Source organism: Stegastes partitus, unplaced genomic scaffold (assembly GCF_000690725.1).
Source record: "Stegastes partitus isolate 25-593 unplaced genomic scaffold, Stegastes_partitus-1.0.2 Scaffold1189, whole genome shotgun sequence".
Taxonomy (NCBI): Eukaryota; Metazoa; Chordata; class Actinopteri; family Pomacentridae; genus Stegastes; species Stegastes partitus.
Window position 1 is genome coordinate 49,115 of NW_007578920.1, and position 18,529 is coordinate 67,643.

General features: G+C 42.3%; 1 protein-coding gene across 1 annotated transcript in view; it reads left to right on the forward strand.

Moving 5' to 3' along the window:
• The window catches only part of klhl29 (kelch like family member 29), a 226,224-nt gene that overhangs the window by 32,829 nt on the left and 174,866 nt on the right, over positions 1-18,529 (forward strand). The window contains exon 2 of the mRNA XM_008297122.1: positions 8,770-8,784. Within this exon, the coding sequence (XP_008295344.1) occupies positions 8,770-8,784 (15 nt within the window). The remainder of the gene's footprint in view (positions 1-8,769; positions 8,785-18,529) is intronic.

Consider the following 18,529-nt stretch of genomic DNA (forward strand, 5'->3'; position numbering starts at 1 on the left):
TGCAAACCATGACAAATATTTTTCTCAAGAAACCTTTTGTTTCCAGTTGTCATCAGTCACATGTTTATAAAGAGATGCCAGGATACACTCTGACTCCACATGTCAGCGTCCTCCTGGAGGTTTGTGACCACTGGTGTAACATGAAGTGAGAGCTTGGATGCAGAAATGCAACTTTTCTGTTAATACACTGCAGAACTTGTCAAGCACACAATGGATTGATTTTAACATCTTCAATGCACTTATTATCTAAGAAATGGCCTCGGATTGGGACTTGATCCTGACTTTGCTCGCGTCAATTATACTTTATAATGGGTAGATAATACTAAAAACAGGTTCATCGGGTTGCACAAATCCATCACTCCTAACAAAACAGATGCGCAACAAGCGAAGCCACAAAGTTGGTCTTTGGAAGCATTTTGATTAATTTTTCGTGCCTCTGTATGACACATTTTTGCTTTTTGTGCTTAAGCAAGGCTGAAAGTCTGAAGGTCTAATGAACCTAATCAAGTGTAATCAACCATTAGAACTGTAAGCCAACAAAAAAAAAAACAGACCGAGGCACCGAATATAAAAGCCTTTTAATACTGAATATCTGACACCCACACGTTTTAGCAAAAGGCTTTGTCAGGGTAAAAGAGTTAAATACAGACGTGACGTGATGCAAATTAATTTCAGGTGTTGACGTCAAATAACATCTTTGTTCTCGGGGGTGTTTTTTATTTTTTATTTTTTTTAAATTTAATGCCTGTAAAGCAGACACACAACCGTAATCTGACATTTTGAAATAGGCTGTTTGCTCCTGAGGTGATGTAAATACTCAATTACACTGTGCATCTGTAGCTGAACCATTCAGGTGATGCAGACCTCTCCTCTCGAACCGTACATCCTTGTGGCAGGCTTTCCCCTCCTGCTGTTCCCTGTTGTATATTAAGGCGCCCCTCAAATATCTAGGTTGAGCCATCATTACCAAGTAAAAAAAAAACAGTCTGTTTCTTTCTTTCTTTCTTTCTTTCTTTCTTTCTCTTTCTGCTGAAGGCACCTACTTAAAATTTATTGTGGTCAAAGGAAGAAAGAAAACATTAATATTTATCAGGTGGAAACACAAGGAGAAGAAGGAATTTAATAGTTGTTCTAATTCAAATCTTTTAAATTTGTATTGAGCGTGGCAAGGATGTGACCAGAAATCTCTTGGTGTGTGACCTGCATATTTTCCTGGTAAATGAGACATGTTAAATGATGTGCCAGAGGGAAAATGGGTCTTTTCAAGCAGCACACACTGTTCCGATCATCACAGATAACCAAGCTGGAAGGCCAGGGACCTAATTTAAGGGCTATTTACCATACGCCAGATATTCAATGGAGCTGCACCCAGCTGCACACATGGGCGAAACATGAAGAAAACCTGCAAGAGCAAAAGGATTGAGACCTTGTACAGGCCACAAACAAAATAATTCAATGTGGTCCGCAGTTTACAAAGACCGCCGCTAATTAATAATTAATCCTTCCCCTCATCTTGAGATCTTTTCGCCTTGGATGGTGTTTGAGCTCCTTCTCGCTTTTAGTGATGAAAAAAATGAAGCAATGCAGGAAAAAGAGGGAGCGGGTGTAATCAAAAACAAAGAGATGGGATGTGATTAATTCCGGGGTACATCTCCTGGCTGTATCACCCTTGACTGATTCATCAGACTCGAGCAACAAAAGGAGCACAGTTTTTAATCAGAGCCATAATCCTAGATCAGCACTTAAGCAGGATTTGTCTCTAAACGAGTGATTGTTGTCACTTCTCAACGTGTTTAGGCAGCTCACAGCAGAGGTGGAACAATGGAGCGTCGAGACGAGTCTCTCTCTCTCTTCGCCTTTTGTGCTTCGACCATTTATTTCTCCTGTCATCTGGAAATTACTTGTTTGTTATCTTTTCGAACCTCTTTTCTTGCACTCGCGGCATTCATAATCCTTAAGCGACAAAGCCCCCCTCGTAGGTGTACGAATGATGGATGCTGTTAGACAATCCGTAGAGGGAGGAGGTCGGGGTGGTTGGATGGGTCAACAAAACACTGTCTTTCTATGACAGTCCGCCATTGTTGTTTTGTGTTAACCACCGACTACAATCGTTCCTCAATCTAAGTCGTCGAGGCGCTTGAGTTTGACGGTTTGTCAAACTGTGACAAAGTTACTTAGTGGGTGTAGAAATGATGTCAGTTAGTCCATAGAAGGAGGAGGTCGGGGTGGTTGGAGAGGTCAACAAAACATCTGACTTTAGCAAATAAGACGTTCCTTTAGTTCCTGCTACAATTCTTTTTAATGAAACACGACCATAATCTTAATCATGAAGGCATTTTAACCCCATTCATGACTTCTTCCTAACTGTGTTGTTTTTGTGCCCACCTAAATCCAGGCCTGATTGACTTTGGGTTCACCTGAGACACCTAAACATGCTTGTCATTCACCTGAAACTTGAGATCGGCCAGTTTTAAACTGCTTTCATCTGGATCAAACACTCGTAAGCTGCAATATTCCCAGTTTTATGTTCGGCCCAGGTCATACCAAAGGAACGTCTTTGTGAAAATGAGCATTTCTTTTAACCGTATAGTCAAAACCAAAGTAGCATTTCCAGATGATGATGTGTTTTGATATCCTAGTTTAGATCCCCCGGAAACTAGAATGTAATTAACATAATTTACAAATTGGTTCTTTGTAACCCCAGCTATGACAAATGGTGTATTGTAGGTCCAGAGTGATCGAAAACCTACAGATTATGCTGGAAGCTGTTGTGGGCGACACAAAGTGAATACAGTGTGTTGAAGTGTCCACAAATAGAGGAAAACATGGCGGGAATGTTCAAGCCATTATCGGATTTTTAACCAAAACAAACTCCTTACCCTGTCTTATACATGAGTTGGGTAATTCTTTAGACACATGTGCACAGGCCAAGGAGTCGGGTGAGTCCCAGCTGGTGGTAGTCGGCCCTAAACTTGAGACATCTTGGCTAACTTTGCCTCATTATAATAGCTTAGCTGCTAGTGAGATGTTGTTCGCTCTTGGATGTGACATCTGTTGAGGCTGTGTTTTTGCCAGCGTTGGCCTCGTCCGTGTAACCGTATCTGGACAATTAGCACGACACTGTGGACTGAAGTCTGCGTTTAGAGGCGTCCAGCACATCTGTACGGACCGACACCACGCGGCACGATTCCAGTCACCGTTTTACTGAGTGCATTACACAACGGCACACTTAACAAGAGCTCCGGTTCGCAATTAAATGATGCATTTATTATTCATATTTAAACCGAGGGTGCAAAATAATATACTTGTGAGTGCGATGTAATGCTTTTGCACCTCTTTAGAACCGAGTTTCTGGTTTTCTCTCAACAGCAAGCATTGGTTTGGCAACACACTTGTTTTACAAACCACCACTGGATGATAAAGGGTGTGTGCTGATGCTATGATGCAATGATGCCAATGATATCTTTTGTGTAAAGACAGTGTTTATTCCATCTTTGATTGGAAACATTAAATAGAACTTTCTTTTCAGGATGACTAGTTTTCTATCAGTCTCTTGTTAAAAGGAAAATGGCCTGGGACACAATCGGAAACAATATTGTCTACTTAAATCGTCGGTTGTAATCCAGCTGGTCTTTGTTCCAGTGCTTTTTGAAGATGCATGTGTGGCACAGGGTTATAGGGTGATCGGCATGGTTTGTGCTGACTGTATTGGTAACACCCCTGAGATAGTAGAGGTATCCAAACTAATCCTGTATTCTGATGTCCTGCTCAATGCCTGTAGTGTTGTTTGTCCCTGGCAGTGCTGCACTAGTTGTCCAGTGACATTGGCAATGATATCCAGCTCTCTAATGTGGCTCCTTTTCCTGTCTTGATGATGGATTTAGTTAAATGGCTTCTCTGTGAAAGTTAGGGCACCGTAGTTGTGATGATCATTAAGAAGTAAAAAGTTTAGTTTTTCTCACGGATATATTATAATCCATGACATCATTGGATTATTAATAGTGAAGCATCATCGTGTCAGCAGCTTGCTGCAGGTGGATCCAGTTTGAACTACTTGATATCTGAGAGCTCATCACATGATTAATGCAGGAAACAAGAACAAAGTCCTGATCCACAAATCTGTTTTCGGTTTTCCCTCTTATCTGTGATTTTTTTTGGTGAGATAGTAAGTCTTTTGAACATTTATTGAAATGAAACCATGTGAAGTTTAAAAGAGAGAGAAAAAAAAATAAAATCACTACTTGGTGGAGCCGGTAACGACTTACAGACATCTGAACCCGACTGCTTTTTGTACAGAGCCAAAAAGGTTGGAAAGCACTGGTTTAATCTGGAACTATGTATTTAAAAGCTTGTTCTATTATCCATTGTGTCCAATTCTTGACCAAAAAAAAAAGGCTTGTCAGATAAATGTAGTGGAGTGGAAAGTAGCATAAGTGCAGTACTTGAGTAAATATACTTGAGTCCTTTACACCACTGATGGTAATTACAGTCATATCCATATAATTGTGGTAAGAAAACTTCCATAAGCTGGCGTTTAGAAGCAGTTAAAGCAGTCAATGCATTGTCACATTCGACACTGTTGCTGCAGTTATTTCTGGAGTCAGAGCTCGTTTGACAGTGATATAAGATGTTATGAACTGTCTGGGCATCGGTGACTTTTGCTCCCCAAAAGCGCCTCCATCCAGGGCCGTTCCCCTGCAGCAAGACTTATTGCGTATTTGACTTTGAAGGGATTGTGTACCACTGAGAGACGGGAGACTCTTTTCCTTTTGTTTCTGCACTCAAATATATGGCCTCATTTCATCGGCTTAACAACCTCATTTAAAAGAGCCTAATGACTCCCAGTAATGTCCGGGCATGGCCGAGAGATTGTCGCCGCTCTCGCAAGCCGGTGTCTTTCTGCGTGCACATTGTATATCTCCATTATGAGGCCCGGTCTCTACGGAAAACACAACCCATTTATTGTCTTTAAGATTAATTTTTATATAATGTGTCGGCTCTTCTCCGTTTGCGATTTCTGGGGCGTTTTAATGAATTTTTCCCGAGGATTGTTTCAAAGTGGAGACAAATAGATGTTATTTATTTTTCATGACAAACAAAAAAACCTCAAAACTGTGTTTAGTAAAGGCTCGGAAAGTTTAATAGATCCATTTTCAGGAGGTGTTTTAAGTGCGGCCTGCTCCCTTCGGTTCATTGCATCCCAGCAGTATAGTTTCTGACAGCTGAATTGAGTGCCGGAAAGGTCACGGAAATGCTAATGCAAAAATGTAATTTCCAGTCAGCTCTTCAAAATTCATAGAGAATACATTGCAAAAAGGGAAGTGTTAAATCTCCGCATTCGGACATATTAGCGCTATTAACTATCCGCGTGTCACCTCCCGTGGCAGCTCGCGATGACTCCGCCGTGTCGCGCTCGATATACAGTCTGATAGTTTTCATTAAACACCAGAGTGTGAAACCAGCACTTGGCCACCCCGCCTATGGATCCATTTAAATAAAGGGAGTATGCTTGGCGTCAACACAGATCAATAATGCGGACGGGCTTCCTGATGTGGTCATAACCGCCAAAGCAGGCTCCATTATGCGAAGCGCTCTTGTCAGAGGCGGGTGTAAAAGCACATACAGTGCAATGTGTGACAGGAAATCAATGCCGCGTGATAGGGACTGAAACCTGACAGCTCAATAAGCTTCGGAGGGAAGATGTTCCCTCTCATTCCTCCTCATCCTCCCCTTCCAAACCATCACCGCATCCCCGTTCCTACAAGGGACTTAGCAGCTCAAGCCTGCAGACTATTTCAGATTACAAGCTCCTGTCAACAAGTGCACAGGGAAACAGTGTACAGGGTTGTGTAAGGGAAATAGGAATCAGTGTACAGCACAGATGCTGCAGCTGACAACAGAGGTGCCTTTAAAGCCTCCCTCCTGTGGCATCATTACCTCATTCGGATCCAGCGAAAGCAGGATGAGCACACTCCTGGTCAACAAGAGGGACCTTTGGATGGAATCCACTGAAAACTCAAAAACTGGCTGCATCAGCTGCTTCAAAGGATTTTTCATCTGCATATGTTCAGGTCCATAGGACGCCGCTCCCGCTACGAGGCACATTTGTATAATTGCATGTTTTCTGAAGTGCGTGTTTTGAACATATCTGTAGCCTAGAGCAAGTACACGCATCCTCAATTGTGGTATCCGAGGAACATTTAAACCACTAATGGTGCGTGTTTTTTGCATTTTATTGATCAGCGTGTGTGTGATGTCTCCCTACATAAGTAAGACAATAGACAGTCTCCAGGTATGAAGCCCCACTTTTATATTTGGCTGCAGGAACAGTTTTTAATAACATGACTCATCCATGTTCGTGATTAATCATCCAGCTCATGAATATTAATGCTATCTGTCTGTGTTCATGAAGCAGAAACACTTTTTCATCTCTCACATTATCACACAACAAATAAGCAAACTGAATAGCAAAATTAAATCATTTTATAAATGCCAACGGGAGTAAATATTGGCCTAGAAAGGCATTTTCAAGAGGTTTTTTTTCTCTTCGTTTTTGAAGCACAAGCTTTCACAAATGTGATGTGTTTGTACCTGTTAAAGCGATCCAAAGCAAATCTTTGTGAGCGTGCCCATTTCACTGGCAGTGGGACTGATAAAATGGGTACTAAACTGTGATTCTCCCAAGTTTTAAGGTAAAGTGGGGAAGAAAATATAAATGCCAGCCAGCGAGGAGATTTTCCTCTTGACACGTGTATTTGATTCTCTACAGCTGCGTTGTTAGCGTGCAGTTTAACTGGAGTATATGAGTCTGCTGACGGGAGCTGGACACCTTCAAAACAGCAAACAAAGGAAACAGAACGCGTGTGAGCTCCAACATTGACAGACACACTGCATTGATTTTATCTCGTGAAATATGTACTTGCAGACTAGACGGAGCTCTTCCAGTATTTATAAAAAAAAAAAAAAAAAAAAGGAAAAGGGTGGGTATAAATGGATTTCTTTTACTCGTACAAAAGGCGTAATAGTCCAGGATACGTGATTATTAAAGGTTTTTTTCGAATGGCTTTCAATATGGAAGACAAGACGTGTAGTTTCCTTGACGATATTTATTTGAATTTGGTAACCAGGAGGTGAGTCGGTTTGGAACACCTTACTTTTTTTTTTTTCCCTTTAAACAAAGTGTGTGCTGTTACGAAGCAAAAATGAGCATGGAGACGTCAACCGGTTTTCAAAAACATCCTAATTTTACTTGTCAATTGTAACTTTCGACACAGGAACACAGGAGATGGACCTTGAAATTACTTTTGCCATCTGTATAGAACGGCATTAGCATTTGAAAAACCAACAACATTAGGCCAAATCAAGAGAAGCTTATTCACAGGCGGTTGAAAAGCGGAAAAAAAAAAAAAGAAAAGGGGGAAAGAAAAAAAAAAATCCTCCCATAATTCAAGCGAAGGTCTGTTTATCCACCTGCCGCAGTGTAGTTCATGGCTATTTCTCAGTTTCTTTAGGAGGCTCGGGTCTCTAATGATCCCAGCATGTCTCTCCAGTGTATATCTTACCCCTAGCAGTGCGCTGTGTGGACTCCCCCCTGTGCTCGCAGGAGCACAGAGCTGCACTGACCACTTCATCTTGTGGGATAAAACCAGTCTTTCAGTCTCCTCTCAAACCCTGGGGGGGGGTTGTGCAGTGCTGGAGTTCCAAGACTTAAACCTCAAAGGTTGGAACACCACCACAGGTTACATGCGGCTGCCGGAGCACTGCTTTTTGGCTGATAAAGTCGCAGACAGAACTCCATATCCCTTCTCAAGTCCTGTCACTTCCAAAAAAAAAAATAGATTTAGAATATGAACACTTTTTTTTTTTTTTTTTGTGCGTTTCTTCTCAGATTTTGCTCTTTAGTGTATGAAAAAGGCTGCAGAAATAACAGTGTTGCCGTCGCAGGCGCGCTGGTAATTGTATACTTCAGTGGAGTCATGAGGGGTTTTAATTTGACAGCAGTGTAATGCACATTCTGCTGTACCTCGCTTAATGCTGCTATTTTTAGACGCCTCGCAGAAAGGTGATAGGTGCTCCGTAGCCAACTGGCGTGTTCGTTTCAGAGTTCATCTGAGTGGAGCTGATAAATTTGACCATTGTGCTCTCATAATGTTGCAGCTCCGCAGCATTAATTATGCGCATTCACAGAAAGTGCCGGCCATCGGCTGCGACTGTGTTTTTCAGTTTAATTACTCACACTTGTATTCTGATTAGAGATTCTGCCTTCTGGGTGCAAAAGGGGGGTGGAGTGATGTAACCGTGTAAAAAAATATTTCAGCGTGTGCGTTTAAGCAGATCCTATAGCTGCGGATGGGAGGTTAAACAAAATGAAGGCTGTTTTAATGCTCTCTGGTTTGAAATTGGCTGTTCCGGAGCTCATATTTGGGCATTTTGTCAGAGCACCATGGGTGTTGGCCAGGAACTGTGCTGTACTTGTGGTCCTTATTGATCAAATGCTTCTCTCTCTTTTTTTGCAAGATTTTTCAGTGCCCAGCAAAAGTCAATATGAGTTTGGATAGCAGCATCCATCTACTACGAGGCTGTCTGCTCGGCCAATTTCAGAAGCTATATGTACATGTATCGCTGAACGAATGTGAAATTGTCTGTTTAGATCATCGGACGCGCCTTAGACCTGCAGCTCTTGGCCATAAATGCTATTCCTAGATGTCTTTTTTCATCTTTTTTTTTTTTTCCAAACTGAATTTCTAGTAAAGATAACCCTTCAAGAAGTTTCCATGCACAGCTGTTGTTAGTGAACATGTGGGGTTGGAGAACTCTGCTCTCGTTCAATTAAACCCAGCCATGCTGTGTGAAGTGAGTGTCTCTCAGGAGCAACATGTGCTGCCGCATCCTTTTGGCAGCGACTGTTATCGAGAAACAAGAGGACGAGGACGGTGGGAGGTTACGGTCGAGCTAACGAGGGGACAAAATGTAAAGCGCAATTATCGGAGGCTTCTTCTAAACTGAAGCGAGTTATTTTTCCTGATTAATTTATCAAGACTGCAGCTAACTTGTCCTTGATGGGAAGGAGTTGAAAGAAAAAAAAGAAATCAAAATTCTTTAGCAGCTGCAGCCTGATAACTAACCTAAGGCATTTTTTTTTTTTTACACATTATACGTCTGAGCCCAACAAATTGGCTCACCTGTACAGAAGTATTCTACTGTCAAGGCGACGCTGATGCACTGTGCTGTGTGTGGCAGAGCAAAAGCAGAATAATGGTGATGAAGTTTCTATTGTTCTGACAGCCACACCGATGAGCCACAACATTAAAACCACCTGCATCTGATCCATGGAGGCATCTGCGCTATATGTGATGTTACCCGCTATAAATTTGTTTTTCTTTTACTTCTTCAATCGCAGGTTCATGTACACGTGTGGCAGGCTTCAAGCATTGGATTTTACCTTTGCTATGTAAATTATTTTGTAATTTATTTTAATATTCATGATTCTCATTTACATTCTGTGTGATGTTTGGTGGAAGGGGCCACAGCCACTCCCTGTTTAAGAACGTCTTCTGCTGCTTTATACAAAAAAGAAAACTTCCTCGATTAAAGACGTCTGCTAGAAAGTAATTTATAACCATTTAAAGGGTTCGGCGAGTTGAGTTTGTCGCCATGCAGGCTGCACGTTTGCAGAGCAGGATGAGTAAGGAAGCGGAGAGAAACACTGAAAAGGAAGATTCTGGTTGCAAAAAGAAATGCAACATCAGCTTATATGGAAGTATTACAGCTGCAGAAAAGAAGATGTTGACCGAAAACAAGTTCTCTTGCAGTTTTTGCCGCCGTACTACGGTGTGACATATGCAAAGCCAGGTCTGAATACAGTCCAAAGCATTTGTCAGTGCTACACAGGATGCTTCCAAACTTTCTGCTTTTTTAAAGATAACTTTTTGATGTCGATGCACTCCTCTACAACATCACTCCAATCATAAAGATTAATTCTTTCTAAATGCATTCATCAAGTCATCTGCATTGTTGCAGAAAAACAAAACATCACGACAACCTGCAGCCTCTATGCGGCTGCTCAGTCAGATGGAGATCTTTGGGAGGCCGGATCAATGGCTTGGGTCCTTTGTCGTGGTTCTTGAGCGGTTTTTCCGGGTGCATTGTCCTGTTGGGGGGTAGGCGGCTGCTGTCGGCACCCAAAGTTTCCCAACAGAACACTGCATTGAAACGAGATGACGGATGTTGTTCACGTCACCTGCCAGCGTTACTGCTGCTTGAGAAAGATTCTTTTAATTACTTTTTTTTATTTTTGATCCCCGACAAAATCATCCAAATCATTCTAGAGTGAATAATTCTCTCCAAAGGGTTGTTTAAGTCATCTGGTGGAAAGTCCTGTTTTTGTTTTTTGATATTGCAGAAAAACTAAATATCACAGTGTCAGTTTTTCTATTGTTTTTGTAGAAGGTTCTTTATTTACATACTGTACATTTACTTACTTACTTTGCATTTGCACATAAACTATGTGACAAATAAAAACTCTTGACTGTCGTGCGGCCTCATCGTGGACCCTCAGTTGCATTGAGCCCCGTGTAGTTTGGAGGTCAGATCAGCAGCTTGGCCCCTTTGTCGCGTTTCTTGAGCAATTTCTGCCGAACGCCGCATCGTAACGAGACCGTCCATGTTATTCCCGTCACCTGCCAGTGCTCCTAATGCAGCGGCTGATCGGTATAAGCGCCGACATGCTTCCTCTGAACTTTTCCCCCGGTTTCCAGCCTCTGCCATATGGACATCTGGTGCTTTGGCCCATCAGCCAAAACATCCCGGTGCTGGACTTGCAGATTGCATGCACTGTAAAATGCATTTAACAACTCCCCACACTGCTCTCTTGGCAAAGTAGATATTGTTTCCCTTCATACTGCAATATCAATATAAATTCAATTTATTCTTTAGCGCTAAATGGCTGTTTGCCCAGTTAACGCTCATTTATTACAGCACCACACACACACACGCAGATGCGGCCACACATAGTCGTCATTTTTCCCTCGGTTTCATCCGCGGTCAGCCTCCGATGCTGCTGCTGCTGCTACTGCTGTGACATGCGGTTGGATGTTTTGTTCCCCAAACACTCACCACACATCAGGCAGGGTCATGGCCTGCTGGAGACCCGAGTCTGTGAATGTCGCAGCCATTTCCAAAGGAGGGCATCGTGGTCCCTGACACTCTCCTCTGGGAGGTGTTACCATGACATTAGGAAGCCTCACATGTTCGAGCGCTGGCCACTCTTTCTAAGAAGCCTCCCCGCGCCGCTTAAGACATGTTCACAGCGCTGTAGCCACTTACTCTGTCTGCGGGTGAAAAAGGAAACAGAAGGGAAGGGTTTGGAGGGCAAACGCTGCAACCTCGGTGCACTCATGGGATATTAGGCGGGGTTTCCAGCGCTGCTTTTCCACTGAAGCTTGTCGGCCTCGCCCCTGCGATCACGCTTCTCCTTTCTGGAACGTGTGCGTCGAAGCCAGGAGCTGTCGGAGTGTCTTAGCTGGAATTTTAGTGGAAGCCAAGTCCGTTCCCCTTCACTCGTTTGGCCCGGGGCTTGAAATTATAGAGTCTGTATCCGTAGCCCTTTTTTCCGCGGCACATCAATAGCGTATATACCCGTCAGGCGCCGGCGTTGTGTGTTTTCATTATGTTTGTCTGTTGTGCTGCCGGGGGTCAGTGTTAAGTGTTGGTGCCTGGAAGGAAACGCTTTGTTCAGATTTTCAAATTTTACTGCACAAACTGCCAGTCAACCGCCGGTAATGGCTGACATTCGTCTTGTATGAGGGGATATCGCCCCAGTCCAGGTGGATATGATGTTTCTGTAAACTGCTGTATTTCTTATAGGAAGGTGCTGCAAACGTGGCGTCACAATCACGGAAAATAAACCGAGTCAGCGGAAACATCTAGATATTGACAGAGTTTTTTTTTTTTCTGTTTGGCAGCCAGCATTCTTGATGCTCAGTATTGCTTTTATTCTGTTAAAATTCCTTTATTCTGTTAAACTAAACAGTCCTTTCCACCCCCCCAGCCATTGTGGACTATAATAGCAGGAATATGCAAGGTTACAGCCTTGTTTCATAATGCAAATATTTCTCCAAATTAGTTTCAAAGTGTAGCATCTGCAATCAAAGCTATGTAAAGTATGTTTTTCTCTTCAAATAAGTTCAACCTGGATCAACACAGGAATGTTGTGTTTATAATAGATGTTAATCTAAAATAGTTTTTTTATTTTCTGAGTTTAAATGGCACAATATGTTTTTAAAAATCACTAAAATTGTACAATTTATCAGAGCCGGAAACCTTAAAAACGGAATAAATCACCACATTTTTAACCCTCCATTCAAAAAATGGGACTAGAATTGTGATTTTTCATGAAAATCAACATATTTCTTCTTTGATAAGTCACAGAAAATGAACCATTTGCATCAGATTCTGTAAAAAAAAAAACATTTTGCACTCTTTGGTACAACGAGGAAGCCACGACCGACTCCTGTGACAAGAAAACAGGGACTTTTTGATTGAACTGCAGGCAGTGTTTGCATGGAATACATAGATAGGTGACAAGTATGCGAATCTATGGAGGATACATTCAGCATGGTGAAACATCTTTGTACATGTGATGTCCTGAGAAGCAAGAAGTTTTGTAGAGGTTGAAAAAAATTATAAAAAACAGAGTAAAATATCTATAAAATGTAGAGACACTGTTTTCCAACATTGGAAACACCTGTGGATGTCGCACATGTTGATTCCAATTGTTTTTATTTATTTTTTTATAGTTAATGTAGGATAATTAATCAATGAAATTTTTTTTAAAAGGATTTATGCCATATTTCAGCTCCTTCGACTTGGTTTGCTGTTTCCAAAGCGGTGCAGGACTTTATATTTTAGAAAAAAAATGAGCACATTCCGAGTAAAAAAGCCGAAATAACACCCAGAAAGTGAGTTAAGACTATGAGCATTCCAATTCACAATGAGATTTTCTTTTTTAAGGCTGAAGAAATGCGAACATCTTAACCGCTCACAACGAAGCCGACAAGTTTAACCGCAGCGTTCGGATCGCGTTCGATTGTTTGGGGGGTATTACCTGAATCCCTCTCAGTCTCTTCAGTATGCAGCCGTCGTTCTGCACCTTCGCCATCTATGGCACCGCTGTGTTCGGCATGTTGGTGCACCGCTCGGGCTTTTTTTTTTTAAGATGGCTGCCAAAAATGGCGCAGTGGTCTCTTTTGTTTACTCGTGAGATGCTCTGCTATGTTCCAGTCTAATAGATTGGACACAGCCGCCCCGTGGTCTGGCTCCAGCATTCAGCACCATTATGACGGAAGTCCAGAACAAATCCACTTCACATTTAGGTGTCAGCGCGTTGTCATGGAAAGGAGATACCTCTATACAGTAAGTGAATAATGTCCGAAAAAGAAAAAACGAGTTGTGCGCTTTTGTGCACTCCTGAGCGCTCCTGGTCAGTTCGGACCACACTTGGTTGGAGCCCTTTTTTTGGATGGAGGAGGAGGAAAAAGGAGATTTTTTCTTCTTCTTCTCTCTATTTTAGAAAACGCTGAAAATGATCTGTCAAAGGCAATGATACAAGGCTACGTGATGGATGGGTTTGTCTTACTCTGCCTCTCAATCTTTCACTCCTTCCTCCGCCGCCGTTTCTTTCTGTTTCTTTTCTCCGAGGAAAGCCATTATTTCCATCACCCTCCACATTTCAACCAAATTCACTGTATCAGTCCACGCCTGGCCAAAGGGAAGAAAAAGCCATTCTGTTAGAGTTAAATTTCATTTCCTTGCCAGCACATACTGTGTTTCTTTTCTTTTTTTTTTTTCCCCTTCGTATGATTTGTTCATGGTGTGGAATTACAATGTGATATTATTTCATAGCCGCGCACAATATAGGAAGCAACAGCAGTGTCTGCTGTTATTGAAATTTTGATTATGATTAAATTTGTGTACATGCATCTCCCCGGAGATAGACGCCTGATTGTGGAGATGTTTGTTTTGTTGTTGTTGTTGTTGTTGTTTTCGTGGATGCATTTAAATTAAACCATAATGGCATCTCCACACTGGACCACCAGCGGTCCATTCCAGGTCCACCCGTTCGGAAGAGAATTAATGGCTGAACCTATCAGAAAAAAACCACTGCGCATTAACAGGCCTTGCTGATTACCATACCAGCTGAGTGCTATCACACAACAGTGAACCTCCTCCTCGCTCGCAGTCTGTTGTTTCCCTCTTGTGTGTAAAAGAGCCTTCGCCACCGGAGGAACGCTGAATCTTAAAAGGTAGAACACAATCAGCCGGTGTAGCGCCGGCCTGCTCGCTGCCGTCTCCTCGTGTCTGGCGGTTGTGCTAATGACATTTCGCCAGATTAGCTTTTCAATGTGGTTTTGTAACTGACCATCTCTGCGCCTTTCTTCATTCCAGGCCCTCCTCTTGCTTTTTTTTTTCTTCGACTTTGCTTTCACTACACCAGTGTTTCAAAACCCAGACCTGTTATTAAATCTCATCGCAGTTAGTTGATTTGATCAGCGGGTGCTGTAATGTTGTTTACCCCGGTGGTATCGGTGGGGTTGCATTCGCCCCTTTGCTGTTTCTCCCCCAAGTCGACCAATAAACTGATTTCTTTTGGGACACCAGCGTGCACCTGTGTGTGTTCAGGCTTGGGTATATTAGAAGCACAACAGAGTTTATTCCGACTGTCCGCCGCCGTAGTTTTCCTGGTGTCCTACTCCCTGTTTTTATAGGATTGAACTGGTGCAATAACTCACACAGACGAGGGCTGGCTCGAACAAAATGCAAAGGCAAACACAAAGCCATGAGCAAACGCTTGCTGTTTATTTGGATGTGGATGTTGTGGATAACTCAAAGCAATCAGAGCCCAGAGCCCTGGATCACCACGAGGCCCCCCTACTCCTATATGTACCCACAGCAGATGGCGGCCAGTGGCGAGAGGTTCTGGTATTGTGCAGTAATGCTGCTACCGCTACTTACTGCAGGATGTTAGAGCGCACATACTGACAGATGTCAGCGTTTGCCGTGTCCGAGGAGGGAGAAAAAAAAATAGCTGATACGCCTCCCAGAATAAGACTGCTGTCTCTGCTGCCCGGACAGAGGAGGACAAGTATATATTTAGGCCTGATTCGTCTTGATTTTATCTTCCGCTCTTCAGTGCACTGATTCTGACATGTCTGCATCATTCAGAGGTTTGAGGAGCAGGAGGGAGGATACTGCTGCTGCTTCTGCTGTGTGTGTGTGTGCAGGAGGAGCAGATGCTTCAGATTGTGAGGGTGGCTTTCCAGGGGAAGCTTTACAGTACAGGACTGAACAGAATAACCACCAATTTACTGGTGAATGTAGAGCCAGATTACTGCTGCACGTTTTAATAGCGATGCTCCAACAATTGATCACATAAAGCTGACCATATGTTCTGCTTTACACCTTAACGTTGATTAATTGATTAGTCAGAAAATGAACTGATTAATCTTGAAGAAAAAGGCCAAAAGAATGTTTCTTTCAGCGAGTGGATGGCTGATATATTATGTTGATGTCATGTTTTTTTTTTTTTGCATCTGATTCAATACAGCAGGTTAATCACACTAAATTGCTGATGAACATTTGCATCGTCTTTGTTTTTGCCTCCGTCTGTCTGGATCGCACTCATCTGAAATTTGAAAATGCGTCGACTGAATAAACGTCCACGGGTAATAGAAAATAACTTTGTAAAAAACAAACAAACAAGTAAATGCACTTAAGCAGCTTCTCCGACTGATTTGCTAAAACATATTCACATCTCATGTTGCAGTCAGCGTGTTGTGTCACTGTTTATGGATTTCTGTTGGCTCAGATGCACCATTTAAATGATCCATTCGTGGTGACGGTTTAGTAGCCGATGCTGACCGAACCCTTATTGGCCGATTATCTCAAAACATCATTGAACTTGCTCGATTAATCAAATCGGTTTTGTCTCTAGTTGCAGCCTTCCCAATGAGAAGATCACCTGCGTTTGTTTTGGCAAAAGAATTCATGTGGAAATAATGTTTGCGAACTATATTTTGTAAACTTTTTTCTAAACATTTGGTGGATTTAAGAACATCTGTTTAATGAGACAGATGTGGAGGAGAGGATGTTCAAAAAGCTTCAAAAAGACTCCCACACACTGTCGAACTTGCAACAACACATTCATTCGCATTTTTTTGTTTGTTCGTTTTTGTTTTTACTGCTGCAGCTTGTGCAACTGTTTACTGTCTTCGCTTATGTGTTTCAATTCCAAACGTCGTTGTACTGATTTACAGTATTAAATAACATACGTAAATACACCATATAATGGGATAAATTATTCGACCTATCACATACATGTTTTTTTGGGACTGTGCTTTTGGTTTTAAGCGATCACATTATAGTGTTTTAGTTATTAAATCTGAACCATTTTGTGATGTTTTTATGATTGTTACCAGGGTTTTCTCACATTGGTATTTGATTTACGGTATATTTTTGAGAAGTAAACCCTTTAGTGTTCATTATGCAATAGCTTTAAAACACAGTGAAGCGTTTTCACATCAAAAACGCGACACCACAGTTTAAATTCTGCGTCCGAAGTTCTGCATAGCATCTTCCCTAAACTGCAGTCTTTGCTGTTTGCTAATTGCATTGCTTGAAAATTGTTTAATTGCTCAACCTAATTGCTACTATACTGAGTGTTTTCTAACTTTTGGTATGTTATTGTGAATCGGTAGGCTGATTTTCAGCTTATCGTACGTGGGGGAACGTGATTGGTTGCTGAGTTGGAGCCGCTTCCTACTTAAGATGGATTTCCACTTATTAGGGAAACGCTGTATATAAATGTATTTTTTTTGCAAGTAAGACAGCGTGCAGGAATCTGTTTGACACTTTATAACAATTAATTAGTTAATTTAAGCAGCGCAGCAGATAAATTCATAACGGTTTGTGCTCGTGTGCCTCATATAGGCACACAGTAAAGCAAAAAAAACTAATTCCCGATTAGCGAGAACATCCTTCATGTTTGCTCGTATTTGCAGATTCATAGGTGTGCATATGTGCTCAGCAGTAATTACACCGTTGTGCGTGTTTGTTTTGAAGTGCGACGTTCCACACTTACAGTATGTGGTCCATATGCAGGGATGTTGCGTGCGATCTAAAAAAAAAAAAAAAAAAAAAAAAATCCCCTCCCCAGCCAGCCTCGACAACAAACACAGAATGGCTTGGCACGACTCAAAAATTATTTATCTGGCTCCCCCTTCTCTTCTCCAGCATGGTTTTTGTCAAGTCAGAGGAAACCATCTGCTGCCCGGTGATAATGGGCGGCCAGGGAGGAGGGGACTGGAAATAGGGAGAGCAAATAAAAAATGGAGAGAAAATGGCAGCCGCCGTCCCAGAACCTACAGTACCTTCCTGCCTGCCTGCAGCAAAAGTCTGCCATCTTAATAAACATCCCGTCTGATATCTCCCCGTGTGTGTGTGTGTGTGTGTACATGTATTTTCACCTGCTGTGTGCGTACTGTGTTTCCAGTGTGTATGTGTTTCCTATCTAACCTTGATCATTTTCAAGTCAGGATTGTTCCCGAGCCTGGCTGATACGCTGTCAATGTGATGGCGCTGACTAAGAACCTTTTTTTTTTTTTTTTACCTCCTCTTCTCTTTTTTACCTGCTGCACTAAAACTGTGACAGATGGATTGCCTTTCAGCGGCAGAGATCGTTTCTGTTTTCCTCCTCTGTTTTGGGTAAATGGGTGGGAGTATTAATGAGAGAGTGTTATGAGGCAGGTGCAGGGCTAAAGGAAAAAAAAGTAAGGGGAGTCAATGCCGCGAGTTAATGAGGAGTTGCCCGTATAGAGGGGAAGGTAAAGCCCGGCTTGAGAGGAATACAGTAAAGCACGCCAAGCGGAGGAGGAACAACGCTCATTAAAACAAATAGTGGGCTATAGAGAAGCGGCTCCTCACCTTGAAAATGGTCCGAATTTTCTCTCTCCTCCCCGACTCTCCGGGGCTCTCAGATGGAATTGAGCGCTTAGGGCATTCTCTGAGTAAACCATTTCAGTTTTCTCTTGTCTGAAGTCGACAGGTTGAGCCGGACAAAAAGACCTGACAGCCTGTCTCCCCCCCTCTAAACCCGGCTTCATTCTCCATCACTCTGTTTTCTACTTTGCCTTGAGATGTTTCCTTTTTGCTGTTGCTTTTTTTTTTCTTCTTCTTCTCCCCCTTCCCCAGTTTGCCCCCCAGCACTTACAAAACTGTCAGATAACTTTCCGTATAGATTTATCAAGCAAGTGACACTCATTGAAGTTGTCTGCTGTTATAAAGCTGTTTATTGGACAGCAGACGTTGTGATCCATCAGTTCTGGGTAATGGGGATTGACGGATGTGGGTGTTTTCTGGGCCGATATTAGAAGTGATACGTGGGACCGATATACACATTCTTTGTTTTATTTTAACAGCATCTGATAACAGGGAAAATCCTATCCATAACTAGGCTTCTTCTTTAATAAGGTGA